Source organism: Toxotes jaculatrix, chromosome 16 (genome assembly GCF_017976425.1).
Source record: "Toxotes jaculatrix isolate fToxJac2 chromosome 16, fToxJac2.pri, whole genome shotgun sequence".
Lineage (NCBI taxonomy): Eukaryota > Metazoa > Chordata > Actinopteri > Toxotidae > Toxotes > Toxotes jaculatrix.
In genome coordinates this window covers 25,441,866-25,459,536 of record NC_054409.1, presented here as the reverse complement: position 1 = coordinate 25,459,536, position 17,671 = coordinate 25,441,866, and the positions used below count along the sequence as shown (strand labels likewise).

The window sequence follows — 17,671 nt, the reverse complement described above, 5'->3', positions numbered from 1 at the left end:
ACAAATAGAATAACACATAAAAACATTCATTCATTCAAACAGAAACTGAGACATTTGTTTTATTGAAAGAAAAGTTTTTAAAGAACGACACGTCTCCTCTTTCTGTCACTTTCATCTTTTTCTGAAAGAAAAGTTTCATTTTAATTAAGTTAATGAGACGAAATGAATGAATGAAAGATGTTTACTCTGCACTGACTCTGGATTTAGAGCTTTCACAATAATCCTCCCTGCACTTTAATTAGACTGAGAGTTTCTGCATGTGACACATTCAACACAGAGAAATATCACCACACTGAAAAACATTTCAATACACACATAAACATATTGATCAGTGACAGACGGAGGTGATCGATGGATAAACATATTGATCAGTGACAGATGGAGGTGATCGATGGATCTGTGACTGACACTGAAAACCTTCAGCTTCTGATGTTTCATCTTTAATATTTGTAGTTTTCATCATTGAAAACACGAAAGATGAAATCAGAGAATCTGATAGAAAAACATCTGTGATCAGTTTATTTCACAGCTCTGATGTTTGGCTCGGTGTCACTTCCTGTCTGGGCTGGGTGCAGCTGTTTCCTGTTTTATTTTGAAATTACTTACGACAGGAAGTAAAATGACAACAGACAGTCTGTTGTCATTTTACTTCCTGTCGTTTTGGGTTTTTTTCTGTTTTTTTGTTTCACCTGTTTCTCATCGTCTTTCCCCTTCTGTCTGTCCTGGTTCTATCTGTCCAGGTTCTGTGTGTCCTGGTTCCGTGTGTCCTGATTCTGTCTGTCCTGGTTCTGTCCTGCGGCTCAGACTCGGCTGTGAAAGTAGAAATAAAATGTGTGAAACTGTTTCTTTGAATTTCAGTTTCATTTTCAGAAAGTGGGACTTTGCTTTAATGTTTACAATTAAAATAATCATCAGAATCTGAAGCAGCACACACACACTATACACTATAGATTGTGTGTGTGTGCGCAGTCATTGTTGCTCACTGTTTCCATGACAACAGTTAATGATGAATGACCTTCACCTGCTCAGAGACGTGAGAAACTTAAACAGCACAGAGACATTTATTTATCAGGCTGGTGTCAAAGCAGCTGAGGACACACTGTCCACTGCTGTCCCAGCTCAGCACACACACACACACCTCAACACGTGCTAACACACACACGCACACACATACGCACACACACACACACTTAATTTATTCCAAACATATAAGTAATAAATACGTCAGATGTTGTTTTGTTGTCTTTGTTGTGAACTTGGATAAATTGTTTTGATGTTTTGTCAATGTTTTTGAAAGATGTCAATAAAGCTTCTTTGAATTAGTGAGAGAGAGAGAGAGAGAGAGAGAGAGAGAGAGAGAGAGAGAGATTCAGTCTGTGTTCAGCTGTGACTAAAACCCTGAGCAGAACTTTACTGAAGAAGAAGAAGCAGAGACAGCAGAGGACACAGAGACAGCAGTGGACACAGAGACAGCAGACATGGCTGAGATGGAGGACCTGTGCAGCGGTCTGGATCGTCTCTGGGTGAGTTTCCTGTTTGAAAACTGGTTTGATAACAAACTGAATGAAGCAGACTTAAAAAGTTTTCGAGCAGTGAACTGACCCCGCCGCTCTGACGCCGCCGCTCTGACGCTGCCGCTTTGACCCTGCTCTGACGCCACCGCTCTAACCCCGCTCTGACCCCGCCACTCTGACGACGCCGCTCTGACCCCGCCACTCTGACACCGCCGCTCTGACCCCGCCACTCTGACACCGCCGCTCTGACCCCGCCACTCTGATATTAGAGATGCTGTCTCCTGGGACGCCCGGGAAGCTGATCAGGGGCCCGTGGTCACAGAGGGAGGGGAGGGGCGTGTCCCCTTCACCACCACCATATCCATTGTTCTTGGTGGAGGGATCAAACCAGTGACCCTCCGACCTCTGACCTCCAGCCTCCTTCTCTGTAACATCATCATCAGTCTTTACCTGTTTTGTGGTTTCAGGACTGGAACCTCACCTGGTACACCCCCAGACCAGACCTGACCCAGTGTTTCCAGCACACTGTACTGGTGTGGTCCCCATGTGTTTACCTGTGGACCTGTTCTCCGTTTTACCTGCTCTACCTGCAGCTCCGCCACCACCGAGGCGTCATCCCTCTGTCCAAACTCTGCTGCTGCAAGACGGTACGGAGACCCTGACGAGGTCAACGTCTGGTCTGGGATCTGGGTTTAGAGGTCGGGGGTTCGCCGCCAGGGTCCAGGTCAGATCTGTCCCACATCTCTGTCTCTGTCTCTGTTGCAGCTCCTCGGTCTCACGCTGGCGTCCTTTGGTCTTCTGGAGATGTTTTACTTTGTGGTGAAGAAGAACGAGGAGATCCAGAAGCACCTGCTGATCCTTCTGGGTCCGCTGGTCCGGAGCCTCACTCTGGTACATCAGCTCAATTCAATTCAACTTTATTTATACACTGAATCATAACACAGGCTACCTCCAGAGGGGAGGAGGAGACGTGGGGGGGTGGGGTGTGGGAGGGGGCTGGGGGGGGGGGGGGCTTGGGGCAGTTCAGGTTTCAGGATTAAAAGTAACAACAACATGATCAGTAACAGGACTAATAACAAACGGCGTCACATGCTGTCAAACAGAGACGCAGGAAAAGTCTCCGAGTGTCGCACACACGGGGCCGCCATCTTGGGCAGAGACAGAGAGAGACAGCAGAGGAGAAGAAAGGAGAGAAAGAATAGAATGACAGGAAAGAGAAGAAGCTGAGTCAATAACATGTATGAATGAGAGCAGACAGAGAGAGAGAGGAGCCCAGTGCATCATGGGAAGTCCCCCGGCAGCCTGAGCCTATAGCAGCTTAGCTAGTAGATGACCACATGCTACACAGACACTGGTTCCCACGGCAACCGCTCAGATCCACCACACCTGATCTGTTCCTCACATGCTCCTCCTCCTCTCTTCCTCCTCTCTCCTCCTCTTTCTCTCCTCCTCTCCTCCTCCTCTCTCTTCCTCCTCTCTCCTCCTCCTCCTCCTCAGGTCCTGGCTGTTGTTATAATGCAGGTAGAGAGGATGAAGGGCACTCGTTCATCCGTCCTCCTCTTCTTCTTCTGGATTCTTATGGTTTTGTGCTCCGTTGTTCCTCTGAAGGTCGGCATGGAGCAGATAATTGATCAGGTATCAGTGATTTATCATGAATAAACATGTATTATCTGCTCTCTGGTTCAGAGACCAGTGAGGGTCAGAAGGACGTGAGACCAGCTGAGACAGTTTTCAGCTGTGGATCCTGAACCAGGTTCAACATATCCAGGATTTGTTTACATTATCTGGTTTCTCTGAGCCGAACCGTCGGTCCTGGATCCACCTGATCACCTGGATCAGGAAGCAGGTTCTCACCTGGTTCAGTTCTCTCTGGGTTTACCTGCTCTGAGCTCGGTCATGTGACAGACGCTGAGCGTTATTTGAACTTTTTGGCTGTGGGGTCAGTGCCTTGAGTCGATCTGTCCGTGTCCACCAGGCATCCTGAGCGAGTTTCCTGTTTGATGTGCCATCAGTCGCATCCCGCTCTGTCTCTGTCTGTCCATCAGCTCTAACCATCTGTGTCTTTTTGTGTCTGTGTGATGATTTCAGGTGTAAACGTGAGACGATCGTCTCCGTCAGGTTCTTCTCTCTCTCCGCTGCAGTATTTCACAGCTCAGTCTAACTTTCTTCCCTCCTGACGTGTGAACACGCATGTTCATCATTTCTTGGAAAACAGTTTGTGTGTAGCTGCTAATGAAACAGACGGAAAACAAACGAACGAGTTTCTGAGAAACGATACTGAAGTTATGAAAAAGTTTGTGAGTTAATAAGAAGCTGTGAACTTTAAAAGAATCGTGGCTTCAGCGTTTGCTGCGTCCACCGTCCACAGGTGTCCACGTCACTAAATGTAAGACAGATGTGCTGACGCCTGCAGCTGTTCGCTGGTTCTGAGGACGTGAACATCATCACCGTCGCTTGTGAAGTGAAGTCGTTCTGCACAGAATAAAACGATCATCGAACGTCATGAAGCAGCTGCAACAGGAAAACTGAATCATTTACGTGATTTAAGTTTGTTGTCATTCAAACTTTTTGACGTTTGATGTTTATTTGTTTTGTTTTTTCTTTGTGATTTCCTCACATTAAATTTTTTCTTTGAAATTTAGAAATTTTTCATCTCCATAACAACCAAACAAAGTGACCTCTGACCTCTGCTGTCTGCTGTCTTAGGGTTTTTCGTCAGACCCCGCCCCTTTCATGGCGTCCTTCATCTGTTTTTCCCTCCAGTTCTTTGAACTTGTCCTCAGCTGCTTCTCGGACCGCCGTCCACTCTCTGACAGACGCGTCTACACTCAGGTAAGAAAAATGTCTTGGTCCAGTTCGAGTCTCCGGTTCGTTGAAGTCTTGTTAAATCTGACGCTAACTGAAACAAACTGTCTTCTCTTGTTAGAACCGATGTCCAGAGGAAGACGCCTCATTTCTTTCCAAATTTTTCTTTTTCTGGTTCAGCAGGTACGAACTTCCCGAATCAAATCACGAAAAAGCCGCAGCGATCTCACTATTAACACTGAGTACTAGTGTCTTTGTATCCATGACAACAGCAGAATTGTTTAACCTTTAACCTGCTGAGACAAACTGCTCATCTGAAGGTAGAAGACCCACGTCACAGTGGATAGAGACAGACCCTAACAGGCTTTTATTCTGAAGGTCCAGTTCAGTTTTTATGAATAATTATCACAAAGTCAGAATCGACTTGAGCGAGTCTGTAACTCTGAGATGAGCGACGAGAGAATCAGGTGTGGAGGCCTCCGCTGCACCACAGCACGTTAAACACAAACACGTCGTTACACTGATTGTTCCTACAGACGTCGTCGTTAATGAAATGTGCTGTCCTTCTTTTGTCTTCCTGTCAGTTTGGTAGTGCGGGGTTACCGACGCCCCCTGCAGGCCGCAGATCTGTGGGCTCTGCGGGATCAGGACTCATCGATCCGGATTATGACGGACTTGGAGAAGTTTTGGACTCAGAACCATGGACAGCTGCAGTACGACTCTACATCTGTTTGTGTTGTGAAAGTTTGATGTAAACAGGTGAAGTAAACAGGTGATGTCACAGTGAGGTCACAGTGATGTCAGACTGCTGTAGGACTTTGCTGCATTGTGGACGGGGCGCCCCTGCGACCTGGGCCCGGACCCAGATACGCAGCAGATGATGACATGAACATTCTGGATTGTTCCGTCTGTTCGCCCTGAGGATGGAACACAATTAGAAAACACAAACAAAACAGTCATTTCTTTAGTAATTGCTAGAAAATATGGAGTACAGGTGAGCACAGGCCCCGCCCACATTTTCCATGTCTGCGTTTCGATGTTCTGCAGAGAGGAGCCTGCAGATTCTGGACCATCCCGGTCCTGGTCACGGTTCCGACCCTGGGCCCGATCGAGAGGTTCTGCTGGACCAACAGAGGAAATTCCCCTGCTGAAGAAGAACAGGAAGGGGCGGGGCTACGACCTCTTCCTCATACGCGCTCTGGGGCAGAGCTTTGGGCCATACTTCCTGTGTGGGACACTGTGTCTCCTCCTCCACGATGCCTTCATGTTTGCCGTGCCACAGGTTCTCAGGTGAGTCAGAGAGGTCAGAGGTCAGGCTTGTTTCATCAGGTGTGAATAACAGGTGTGTTATGTTTGAACAGGTACATCGGCATCAGGACGTTTGCAGTCTGAGGATCATGTGTTTACATCAGTTATTGTTTGTTATATGTTGTTGTCGTTCTCTTGTGTTGTTTTTAGTGTATTGTTTGTTCATTGTTTGTAGTTTATGATTAATTGTTTACAGTTTAAACCAAACACAGCATGACCAAACATAAACAATGTTGTTGTTGTTGTTTGTAGTTGATGTTGTTTGTACATCGCTTGTGTGCAGTGAGCTGCTGAGCTTCATGCGGGACAAAGACGCAGAGACATGGAAGGGTTTCCTGTTCGCCTCGCTGCTTTTCCTGCTGTCCTGTCTCCAGTCTGTCCTCCATCATCAGTACATGTTCCACTGCTTCACTGTGGGAATGAGACTGAAGACAGCCGTCACTGGCCTCATCTACAGGAAGGTAACAACACAGACAGCTAACAGAGAGACAGGCAGGGACGGTTTGTCCAGAAAGTGATGGACAGCTGTTTCAGAAGTTTCTCTGTTTGAATCCTCAGAGTCTGGTGGCGAGCAGCGCGTCGTCACGGCGACGCTTCACTGTGGGAGAAACTGTAAATCTGGTCTCAGCCGATGCTCAGAAGCTGATGGACTTCGTGGTTTATTTCAACAGCGTGTGGATCGCGCCCATCGAGATCGTACTCTGCTTCTACTTCCTGTGGCGGGTAAAAACATCTGACGTCATGCTTATATCATACGTGGATCTGATGTACATCACAGACAAACGTCATGTGGCCTGAAAGTGGCCTTTACTGATGATGAGCCTCACACTCCATCTCTATGCTGGCACTTCACTAATTCTCTCTGGTCTCACTGGTTTTACTGGTTCAGTGGCGTCTTTGTCTTTTGATTGACAGAATCTGTCACTCGTGATTGGTGATACTGTTACTGGTTCTTTGAACAACGTTTGTCTGTGATTGGTTGATTGAGTCAGTGATCGGTGTAAACCTCAGTGATCAGCTGATTAATTGACGCCCTCTCTCTGTGCCGTTTGATTGGCAGCTCCTCGGACCGTCCGCTCTCGCTGGCGTCGCTGCCGTGCTTCTGATCTTCCCTCTGAACGGACTCATCGCTAAAATAAGAAGCAAACTCCAGGTGAGAAAACTTTGCCCACTGGTTGAAATCTGATGGTCGTCCTGTGTAACCTGCTGCCGGTGTTTCTCAGGAGGTTCAGATGAAGTTCATGGACGCTCGCATCAAACTCATGAATGAGATTCTGAGCGGAGTGAAAATCCTGAAGTTTTACGCCTGGGAAGAAGCTTTCGTGCGACAAGTGGGCGTCCTGAGAGACGGAGAACTGAACGCCCTGAAGAAATCTCAGATCCTTTACTCCGTCTCTCTGGCTTCATTCAACTCCTCCTCCTTCCTGGTGAGTCTCACACCTGCCCGACCAGGTGAACTCATTCTGACGTCATAGCTTCTGAGGGGTCAGCTCAGTGTTTGTTGTGTTTCCTGATAATTTTGTTGTTTCGTTGTTTCCTCTCTGATGAACTCGTCAGAATCAGCTGCCTGATGTTTGCTGTTCTCAGATCGCTTTGTCAGTGTTTGGAGTCTACGTGTCGATCGATGAGCAAAATGTTCTGGACGCTCAGAAAATCTTTGTTTCTGTTGCTCTCATCAACATCCTGAAAACTCCACTGAGTCAGCTTCCCTTCGCCATGAACACCACCATGCAGGTAAGTCCAAGCCAATCAGAGACACTGGAGTGTCAGCATCACCACCAACATCCCAACACGGAACGTTACACCACACAGCGTCCAGGACACATCTGTCACGTAACATGCGTCACGCAGCGTCCAGGATTCCAAGTCAAAGAAAACCAGAGTCACAGAGTGAACATACAGATGTTCAGTGGTTTACAGACGATGATCAAACTGTTTTGAAATGTTTTTGGTCTTAAATCCTTTTCGTCTAATCTGGAGGTTTTCAAATACTTTAAACAAAAATACGACAGGAAAATGTAATTTATTTAAAAAGCAACACAACAGGATCAAAGTTTGCTTTAAAGTGTAAACAGTGAGTGAACTTATAATTCACATCAGTTCAGCTGGGATTATAAATTATTACATGAAGTGAAAACACGTTACAGAGAAATAACGATGGAGAAAAAGCAACAGCTCCATCACGAGTCGGTGACGTGGTGGATGGTGGATTCAGAATGTGTAAGAACGTCACAGCGAAGCAGCTGAGCAGCCACTGGTTGTTTGTATGATTGACAGCAGGACATCTACGTCACCTTGTGGTTTTCCCACAGTTCACTCTGACTGCTGGTCCCATTAAAGACACAGCTTCTCTTCTGTCAGACAGTCCTGCTCAGGATGGACAACAAAATGAGACAAAAACACTTTGACATGAAAAGTAAAAAAAAAAAAATACAAAATATGACAAACAGGCATGAAACATACAGGAATCATGTGTGTTCAGGTTCCTTCACTTCATCCACATGTTGCTATGGTTACAGTTCCATCGAGACAGAGCCACAGTGTGACGACGTTAAAAGCCTGTTTGTGGACAGACCTGCTCAGATACCTTCAGCAGATGCTGAGGCCGAGCTTCACGGCAGATGCCTGCTGCGACAGCAGGCTGCGCTTTAGTTCCTGGAACTGTTGTTGCTTTTCTTGGTGGCTAAGCTAAGTTAGCATACTTAGCTCTGGGTTTGGTATAATTATATTCCTTGGGAACGTTCACTGCCTCGTAGCAAATAAGAATCTCGGCTTGTGTTAAACACGAACATTTGCTTTCCCATCTCAGATTGAATTTTCTTCCCTCTGCATCAACTTTTCTTAAGACACTACCATCTAGTGGTTAGACAACATTATTGCACAGGTAACAAAACTGAGATGCATTGTGGGACATGTAGTTTATACACACTGTATGTCTGTGAAGCAGTTTAAATTTGTATTTTAAGAAAATCACTTTGCACTTTGCAAGCTGTCGCTGTCATGAAAGGAAATGTGAGGCCGGATTTGACACGTGTGGTTTAGAGGAAGAATCCGATCCTGGTCTTGAGTTTGACATCTCCCCTCGGCTGCTGTGTGTGGTACGCTCATTACGCCTCAGTCACCAGGGTTTCACCTGACGAGGACAGGTGAATGTCCCACAGGTGGACTCAGACTCAGGGAGACTGAGGTTATTTTGGTCAGAGATGTTTGCGTGTGACTGTACATGAACACGCTGCGTGACGTGACCGTGTCTCTGCTCTAATGTTTCTGTGATGAATCTGTTCTGGCATCAGGCCTCTGTCGCACTCAGACGTCTCACCAGCTTCATGTGTCAGGATGAACTGAAGCCTGACAACGTGGAGAGACTCCCTCACAGCACAGGTATGACATGTCACACACACCTGTACGACTCACGATGATGGGTAAGTTTCACCTGTGCACCGGCACTGAAGCGGCCGGCCTAGCTTAGCACAAAGACTGGAAGTAGGGGGGAATGTTAGCATAGCTCTGAAGTGAAAGAGATTTCTCTTTTTTCTTTATTATAAAAACAGTTTTTAATGTTTTTGAGATTTAAAATCGAAATGAACTTTCATTTATTTTGGTGTTTTATCTAGTTATTGTTTTTGTTTTTTTCAGTAAAAGAAATTTGTTGATTCATAAATGTATTGACCTGACCTGATGTCTGAACATCCACTAAGCAGACTGTAAGACTAGAATAGATCAGTGGAACCTGACCCCCGACCCCTGACCCCTGACCCTCAAACAAGTCCAGTCGTCTTCATATAGAACAAAAATCATGTGGCTGGTTTAGAATCTTTATAGACACATGTAGAACCATGTGGAACCTTGTTTAATCACGTAGAACAAAGTCGGGCCATGTGCTGGAAACAGAAACATCATAACTGTGTAACATAACATAATCATGTGATGTTGTTCGTGTTGTGGAACCTTGTCTTATAACCGCGTCCCCCCCACACTCTGTCCCCAGATGGAGACGGTGTTGTGATTGAGGACGGGTTCTTCTCCTGGTCTCGTGAGGGTTCTCCGTGTTTGCAAAGGATCAACATGAAGGTGAAGACGGGTTCTCTGGTGGCTGTGGTCGGCCATGTTGGCTCAGGGAAGTCATCGCTCCTGTCGGCCATGTTGGGAGAGATGGAGAGGAGGCGTGGCTTCATCTCCATCAAGGTGATGACAAACAAAGTTTATTATTATTGTTTCTAAGCTTAAACCTTGGTGTTTGTATTTATGACACTATTTTCATAACTGGTCACGTTTTGACTGCGATGCGTCTGAAAGGAGCTCGGACAGAAGGAGGACCGCTACTGAGCATGTGTATTAGCTTCTGCTTCTGGCAATGACTCAGCAACTTTTAATGAACAGATGTCATCCTGGAGTGTGATGCAGTTTTTAATGTCTCTGCTCCATGACTCGTCACATGGAACGTTTTATTTCAAAGCCTGTGATGAAACATTCGAAACTCAGAAACCGTTTCCTGTGACATCACACCAAACTGTCAGAGACAACACGGCGCTGAACTGTTTCCATGGTTTCCAATAATCCTTTACTCTGCACATCATCTTTTTCATAGTGTGTCATTTGTGTGTGTGTGTGTACATACACAGGGCTCAGTGGGCTACGTCCCCCAGCAGGCCTGGGTGCAGAATGCGTCTCTGAAGGACAACATTGTGTTTGGTGCAGAGAGGACGGAGAGCTGGTATCATCGTGTGCTGGAGGCCTGTGCTCTGCTGCCGGACCTGGAGCTGCTGCCCGCCCGAGACAGCACCGAGATTGGGGAGAAGGTACCAACCTCCCACCCCACCCATTAAGGGTTGGGTCTGTGTACAGGGCCGTCTCAACAGGAACCTGACCCCCCTGGGGGGCCTGTCTATGGGGATGCTTGTTGTAAAACATGGACCCTCTGCCTGTCTGCCTGTCTTTCTGTCTGCCTGTCTGCCTGTCTTCCTGTCTTTCTTTCTGTCTTTCTTTCTGTCTGTCTGCCTGTCTGTCTTCCTGTCTGTCTTTCTGTCTGCCTGTCTTCCTGTCTGTCTGTCTTTCTGTCTGCCTGCCTGTCTTTCTGCCTGTCTTTCTGCCTGTCTTCCTGCCGGTCTGTCTGTCTGCCTGTCTGTCTGTCTGTCTGTTACTTTACCTGTTGCTGTATTTCCTGCTGCAGGGTCTGAACCTGTCTGTCTGTCTGTCTGTCTGTCTTCCTGTCTGTCTGTCTGTCTGTCTGTTACAGGGCCTGAACTTGTCTGGAGGTCAGAGGCAGAGGCTCAGTTTGGCTCGAGCTGTTTACAGGAAGTCAGATGTTTACTTGTTGGACGACCCGCTATCAGCTGTTGACTCGCATGTGGGACAACATATTTTTGATCGAGTCATTGGACCCAGAGGACTACTCAAGGACAAGGTGAGGCCACCATGTTGTCCATGTGTAGTGACGAGGGGAGGTCCTTGGCGATGTGCACACTGAGGACTGCTGCTCACCCTCTCGTGATGAATCCATCCGTCCTGTGTGTTAACGTGTTAACACTCACAGGCAGCGATCTGAAAAGTGTGCGACCTTCTGAACCCTAGGATCATGACTGTCTTCTTCTATGGTCCCTAAACGTACAGGAGATACCTGGTCCAGATGCATCTGTTCAGTTTGGACCAGTCCCGTCTGAAGCCTGTGACGTGTTGTTGCTGTTATTAAACCTTGTGTTGTGGTCTTTTCTTTCAGACCCGTGTGCTGGTGACTCATGGCCTCAGCGTCCTGTCTGAAGCAGACGTGGTCGTGGTGATGGAGGATGGTCAGATTTCTGAGATGGGCTCCTACATGGAGCTGATGGACAGAGAGGGAGCCTTCGCCAAATTAATTCAAACCTTCGGTGGAAACCATGGCAGAGAGAGCAGCACCGTCCGAGACAAGAGTGAGACACGAGTCCAACAGTGGGATCAAACCAGTAACCAGTAACCAGTAACCAAACTAACCTGAGAACTAAACCTCAGAAACCAAACAGTGAATCATCTGTGAGATTTTTAAAGCTGAGTCACAAACATCATGGATTCTAACGTCAGCAGGTTCAGAATCATGTGAAGAAGCTCGGAACAGTCGGACTGTTGGTGTGAAAATCACAGGTTTACCTGTATCATGTTTATCTGTGTGTGTGTGTGTGTGTGTGTGTGTGTGTGTGTGTGTGTGTGTGTGTGTGTGTGTGTGTGTGTGTGTGTGTGTGTGTGCAGGTAACAGGAAGTCGGTGTCTCGCCTCAGTGTGACTGATTTCTCCATCGATCTCTCTCAGGAACAGCTGATCAGGTAAAGAGAGAGACAGAGCTGCACATCATGTCCCTCATAGTCTGGACTTGTCCTTCATAGCCATTACTCATAGGAAGGTGGCAGGGGACAGACATGAAGCTGTCATATTGTCCTATAATCACATGACAAAAATAACCAGTGAACATCCAAACCTGTAACAGCTGAAGCATCAGTCGCCTTCTGTCACGTGTTCGACAGCTGAGGACGGAAACGTCACAAAGACTCTTGAGATGAAGCGTCCTGTCGTCCTGTCTGTCTTGTTTGTCTGTGTCTTTCCCCCGTATGAACCTTCACATCATGTCTCTGTCTCTGTGTCTCTCTGTGTCTCTGTGTCTCTCTCTGTGTCTCTGTGTCTCTCGCTGTGTCTCTCTCTCTGTCTCTGTGTCTCTGTCTGTCTCTCTCTGTCTCTGTGTCTCTGTCTCTGTGTCCTCCAGCTGTGATCTGAGCAGTGCCAGTGTTCAGGTGACGGAGGCCGACCCTGACCCGGATTTCTCTGACGATGCTGGTAAACTGACGGAGGCCGACCGGGTTCGTACGGGGAAGGTGAGGGTTCCTTCTCATCGTCATCGCGACGTCCAATGTTTGTCTTTGTGTCATTGACGGAGGATTTCTTCAGAGCGGCGACAGGAACAGACTCACTGAGCGGAGTGCATTAACGCAGCTCTTGTGTCGTCAGGTGAAGCTGCAGACGTACAGAGAGTACTTCAACACCGTCGGCCTGACCTTCATCACCACCATCATCTTCCTCTGCGCCTTCCAGCAGGCTTCCTCTCTGGCCTACAACTATTGGCTGAGCCTCTGGGCCGACGAGGCGGCGTCCAACAGCACTGAGACCAAACATGAGCTGAGGCTGAGCGTGTTCGCTGCACTGGGCCTCACCCAGGGTGAGTTGGGGAGGGGGGGGGGGGGGGGGGGGGGGGAGAGAAAGAAGGAGGAAGGGAGGGAGAGAGAGGGAGAGGAGAGGGAGGGAGGGAGAGGAGGGGGAGGGAGGGAGGGAGAGGAGGGGGAAGGAGGGAGGGAGGGGGAGGGGGAAGGAGGGAGGGAGGCAGATGAGTGTGTCCTATCAGCACTTGTTGCCATGACTATTCGTTGACACGTCTCTGATCCTCCGACGTTGGAGTGTTTACGTTACAACATCCAAAATAACGAAACTGTCCTGTTTCCCTGGTGACGTCATCATGTCTTTCAGGGATGGCGATGTTTGGGACGACGCTCGCCATCGCTCTGGGCGGGATCGTGGCGTCGCGTCACCTTCACGCCGACCTCCTCCGCAGCGTGCTGCGCTCGCCCATGTCGTTCTTTGAGGCCACACCCAGCGGAAACCTCCTGAACCGCTTCTCGAAGGAGATGGACGCCATCGACTGCATGATCCCCGACGGGCTGAAGATGATGTTGGGCTACCTGTTCAAGCTGCTGGAGGTGTGCATCATTGTGTTGTTGGCCACACCCTTCACAGGGCTGGTGCTCCTCCCCCTCACCTGCATCTACATCTTCATACAGGTAACGGTGTCTCCTGACTGTCCTCTGTGAGCTTGAAGTGAAGAAATATTAATGATTCGTTTCCGGTCTCCAGAGTTTCTACGTGGCGTCATCGTGCCAGCTGCGGCGCCTGGAGGCAGTGAGCCGCTCGCCGATCTACAGCCACTTCAGTGAGACGGTGCACGGCGCCACTGTCATCCGAGCCTTTGGCGAACAGCAGCGCTTCATCCTGCAGGCCAGCCGCCGCATCGACAGCAACCAGGAAGCTTACTTTCCTCGCTTTGTTGCCACCAGGTGCGTTCAGGATACGTAACCCGCTGTAACTCGGGGAACACTCACAATCGGTTAGATTCTGTATTTCTGATGTTTGACGATAAGAATACGTGACGGTTCGATATGTTCGAGATGACTCCCTGTCTGTCAGGTGGCTGGCCGTGAATCTGGAGTTCCTGGGGAATCTGCTGGTTTTGGCCGCAGCCATCCTGTCGGTGCGAGGGCGGGATGAACTGAGCCCGGGCATCGTGGGATTGGCCGTTTCACACTCTCTGCAGGTGAAAAACACATGAAGTCATCACCTGCGGCCAAGCTTCCTGTCCGCTGCAGGCTGCAGCTCAGAGACCGTCTGTGGTCATGTGATCACCTGCTGTCTGTGGGCGTTCACCTTCTGCAGGTCACAGGAATCCTGAGCTGGATCGTTCGATCCTGGACCGACGTGGAAAACAACATCGTGTCGGTGGAACGAGTGAAAGAGTACGACAGCACGCCCAAAGAGGTTCGCTGTGTGTGTGTGTATCAGTGTGTGTGTGTGTCAGTATGTGTGTGTGTGTCAGTGTGTGTGTGTGTGTGTCAGTGTGTGTGTGTGTCAGTGTGTGTGTGTGTGTGTGTGTGTGTGTGTGTGTGTGTGTGTGTGTGTCAGTGTGTGTGTGTCTGTGTGTGTGTTCGTGTGTGTGTGTGTGTGTGTGTGTGTGTCTGTCTGTGTGTCTGTCTGTGTGTGTGTGTGTGTGTGTGTGTACGCATGTAGGAGAGCAGCAGGTAGAGTGGGACAGGTGAGTGGTTCTGAGCAGGTGATGAGGCAGTGATCCAAACAAGAGACGGACAACGACAACGAGGACAGAGCTGGACATGGTAGGTAACTGCTCACCTGAGACATGGAAACGAGGACCGACACACTGATGAGACGTGGCTGTGCAGGTGAGCGGGAGATGAACAGGTAACACACACACACAGGCTAAGGCCCAGCCAACCAATCACAGGCCGTTTCCTGTATCGTAGTGTGGATACAGGTGACACCATCTCACCACCTGTAGGGCGTGCAGTGGAACAGGTGAGACGTCTCTGTGTGTTTGATGGATGACAGTGTGTTTTATTATTGTCTCTCTGTTTCTTTAACGTCCTCGTGTTTGACCTTGTTTCCGTGTCTCTGGCTCATGACGCCGTCGGTCTGACCCAATTCGCCTTCGCAGGCGGCGTGGACCATGGAGGGTAGCGTTCTGCCGGCAGCCTGGCCGACGACAGGAACGCTTCGGTTTGAGGGTTACGGACTGCAGTACCGTAAAGGTCTGGACTGGGCCTTAAAGGACATTTCCATCAACATCCAGAACAGAGAGAAGGTCAGTATGAAACTTCATGATCCATCCTGAGGCAGCAGAACCACGAGCAATGAACACGAGTTAAACCACAAACATGAAAAGTTCTGAAGTTAAAACCTGAGCTGGGTCTGTCTGATGACTCTGAATTGTCAGGTCGGGATCGTTGGAAGAACGGGAGCCGGAAAATCTTCTCTCGCTTTGGCAATCTTCAGGATTCAGGAGGCGGCAAAAGGACAAATCTTTATCGACGGGATCGACATTTCTCAGATCGGCCTTCATGATCTCAGATCCAGGATCACCATCATCCCTCAGGTCGGTCCTTCCACTTCAGTGAGTCCTTTACTCTGACAGAAAACAGGAAGGGGCGTGTCGTCAAATCATACCAGGGGAAAAGGAGTTAACAGGGTTAATAATAACAATAATAACAGGACTAATAATCATAATAATTAATGAGAGTAATGATGGGGCAGGAGGTGGCCCACTGATCCACACTCCACAGCTCTGAGGGAAGAGAGGAGAGAAGGAGCTGAGTCAGGAGAGAGGTGCATCATGGGAAGTCCCCCAGCAGTCTGAGCCTATAGCAGCTTAACTAGGAGATGGTTCAAGGAAAACCTGAACCAGAACTGACTCTAAGGTTTATCACATGGAGCGAGTCCGCCTCCCAGACCCAGAACCAGAACCAGACCCAGACCCGAGCCTGAGAGCTGGAGGATCTGAGTCCAGGAACCACAGTAAGGCTGGGTTCTGGGGCCGGGAGCACCATGTTCTAGTGGGGTAACAGGGAACCATGAGCTCCTTCAGGTCTGATGGTGTCTGACCACTGACAGACAGGTGAGCTGGTCGACAGAGTGCCGTGGCCAGGTGTCCAGCTGAGTGGTAACTTGGACTGTTGTGTTTCCAGGAACCGGTGCTGTTCTCTGGTTCTCTGAGGATGAACCTGGATCCCTGTGACACCTGTTCAGATGAAGATCTGTGGAAAGCCCTGGACCTGGTTCACCTCAGCAGCTTTGTATCAGCACTGCCACAAAAACTGAACCATCAATGCTGTGAAGGTGGAGAGAACCTCAGGTAGACCTACCCACTACACACCTGGACAACATTTATCTGACAGCAGGGGGCGATGTGTCGTTCTCACACAGCAGGAAACACAGGTTTCCTGAATGACGGCACTGACACAACGTCACGTTTCTGATAAAGTGTTAAACAATCACAGTGGTACGCAGGATGGTGTCGACCGAGCTGGACTCATTTAGTCTCACATGCATTTATGAACCCATGTCAACATGTCAACATGGACACGAGGCTGAACTCAGGTGAACTCAGACTGAGCTTCACACACTGTTACACTGAAGTTTGGAATAAGTTTGTTTTAAGACACGTTCTTTCAGGACTCACAGAAGAAGAAACTGATCAATAAAGATTCACTTTATCTATCAATAATAAATCACTCATTTTCATGAGAAGAGATAAAATATATTTACAACAGAAATGTGTAAACGCAGCGTCACACTTCAGATGAAAAGAACATGCCTGCACATTTCTACATGTTTACACAGTTTTACTTCACCTGACCAGTGATCAGGAATGTTTTGGAGAACAGGTCAGAGGTCATGACGCTCTCATGTGTTTGCCTGCAGCCTTGGTCAGCGGCAGCTGCTGTGTTTGGCCAGAGCTTTGCTCAGGAAGACCAGGATCCTGGTTCTGGATGAAGCCACGGCATCTGTGGACCTGAGGACAGACCAGCTGATCCAGTGCACCATCCGTACTCAGTTCGATGACTGCACAGTCCTAACCATCGCTCATCGCCTCAACACCATCATGGATTCCAACAGGTAGCGTCTCCTCTGCCCGCGCTGCTTAGCGACAGTAGCGTTGGAGAAGCAGCCGTTGTGGTTTTTGGTTTTGGTGTTTTCATATTTTCAGTATTCACTGTGACTTTTGTTCCTTTTCTGGTCACAGATGAAAGTTACTTCTGTGCTCTTAGTTTGAGATGAGTGTTCAGACTCAGGTAGGTGTTCAGGCAGAATCGGATCAATGATTGTCTGTAACACCTGCAGCAGGTAACTTCAGCTCTGGAAACATCTGACACGTTTCATGGATGGAAAGGGAAGTGACCCTGTGTGCGTTTTAACATGTAAGTTTATACATGAAACTGCTGTGTGTGTCTGTGTGTGTGTCTGTCTGTGTCAGTCCAATGAGACCAGAGAGGGACGTCGTTCAGAGTGATGAGTTCTGTCTCAGGACGTCAGTCTAACTGGGGCCCTGTTACAGAGACAGAGCTGTGACTGGTCTGACTGGTCTGAGTCTTGCTGTCTCTCTGAGAGTCGTATGACTCTTGTGTCTCACGTCGTGTCTCTGTCCTCAGGGTAATCGTGATGGACCGAGGCTCCATTGCAGAAATGGACTCCCCCTCTCAGCTCGTCCAGCTGCAGGGTCGCTTCTACCAGCTGTGTGCTGAGGCTGGTTTGGTTTGACGTGAGACAAAAGGACAGTGACGCTGGACAGGTGTAGAGACCGCACCTTTCATTCACCTCGAAACTGTTATTGTTCAGTGACAGAACATGAACATTTATGGGTTTTACAAAGTTGTTTTGACAAGCAAAGAATGATTTATCACTAAATCAAGAAAATAAACAACAAATTTCACCAGAAAAGATGAATTTTACTGAAGAATCCACTCAGAA

General features: G+C 48.4%; 1 protein-coding gene across 1 annotated transcript; it reads left to right on the top strand.

Annotated features, from left to right (window-relative positions):
- The first annotated feature begins 1,487 nt into the window (after positions 1-1,487).
- Positions 1,488-17,560, top strand: LOC121195220 (multidrug resistance-associated protein 1-like). Its single transcript, XM_041058542.1, has 30 exons — positions 1,488-1,523; positions 1,982-2,161; positions 2,280-2,405; positions 3,012-3,149; positions 4,221-4,346; positions 4,441-4,502; positions 4,904-5,052; positions 5,435-5,609; positions 5,911-6,088; positions 6,186-6,350; positions 6,688-6,780; positions 6,851-7,054; positions 7,215-7,361; positions 8,921-9,008; positions 9,616-9,812; positions 10,250-10,426; positions 10,864-11,031; positions 11,344-11,510; positions 11,836-11,919; positions 12,354-12,462; positions 12,596-12,803; positions 13,109-13,419; positions 13,493-13,692; positions 13,823-13,949; positions 14,069-14,170; positions 14,862-15,008; positions 15,141-15,299; positions 15,889-16,055; positions 16,625-16,819; positions 17,353-17,560. The coding sequence occupies exons 1-30, from the start codon at positions 1,488-1,490 to the stop codon at positions 17,459-17,461; spliced, it is 4,494 nt and encodes a 1,497-aa protein (XP_040914476.1). The 3' UTR covers positions 17,462-17,560.
- Positions 17,561-17,671: the final 111 nt, after the last annotated feature.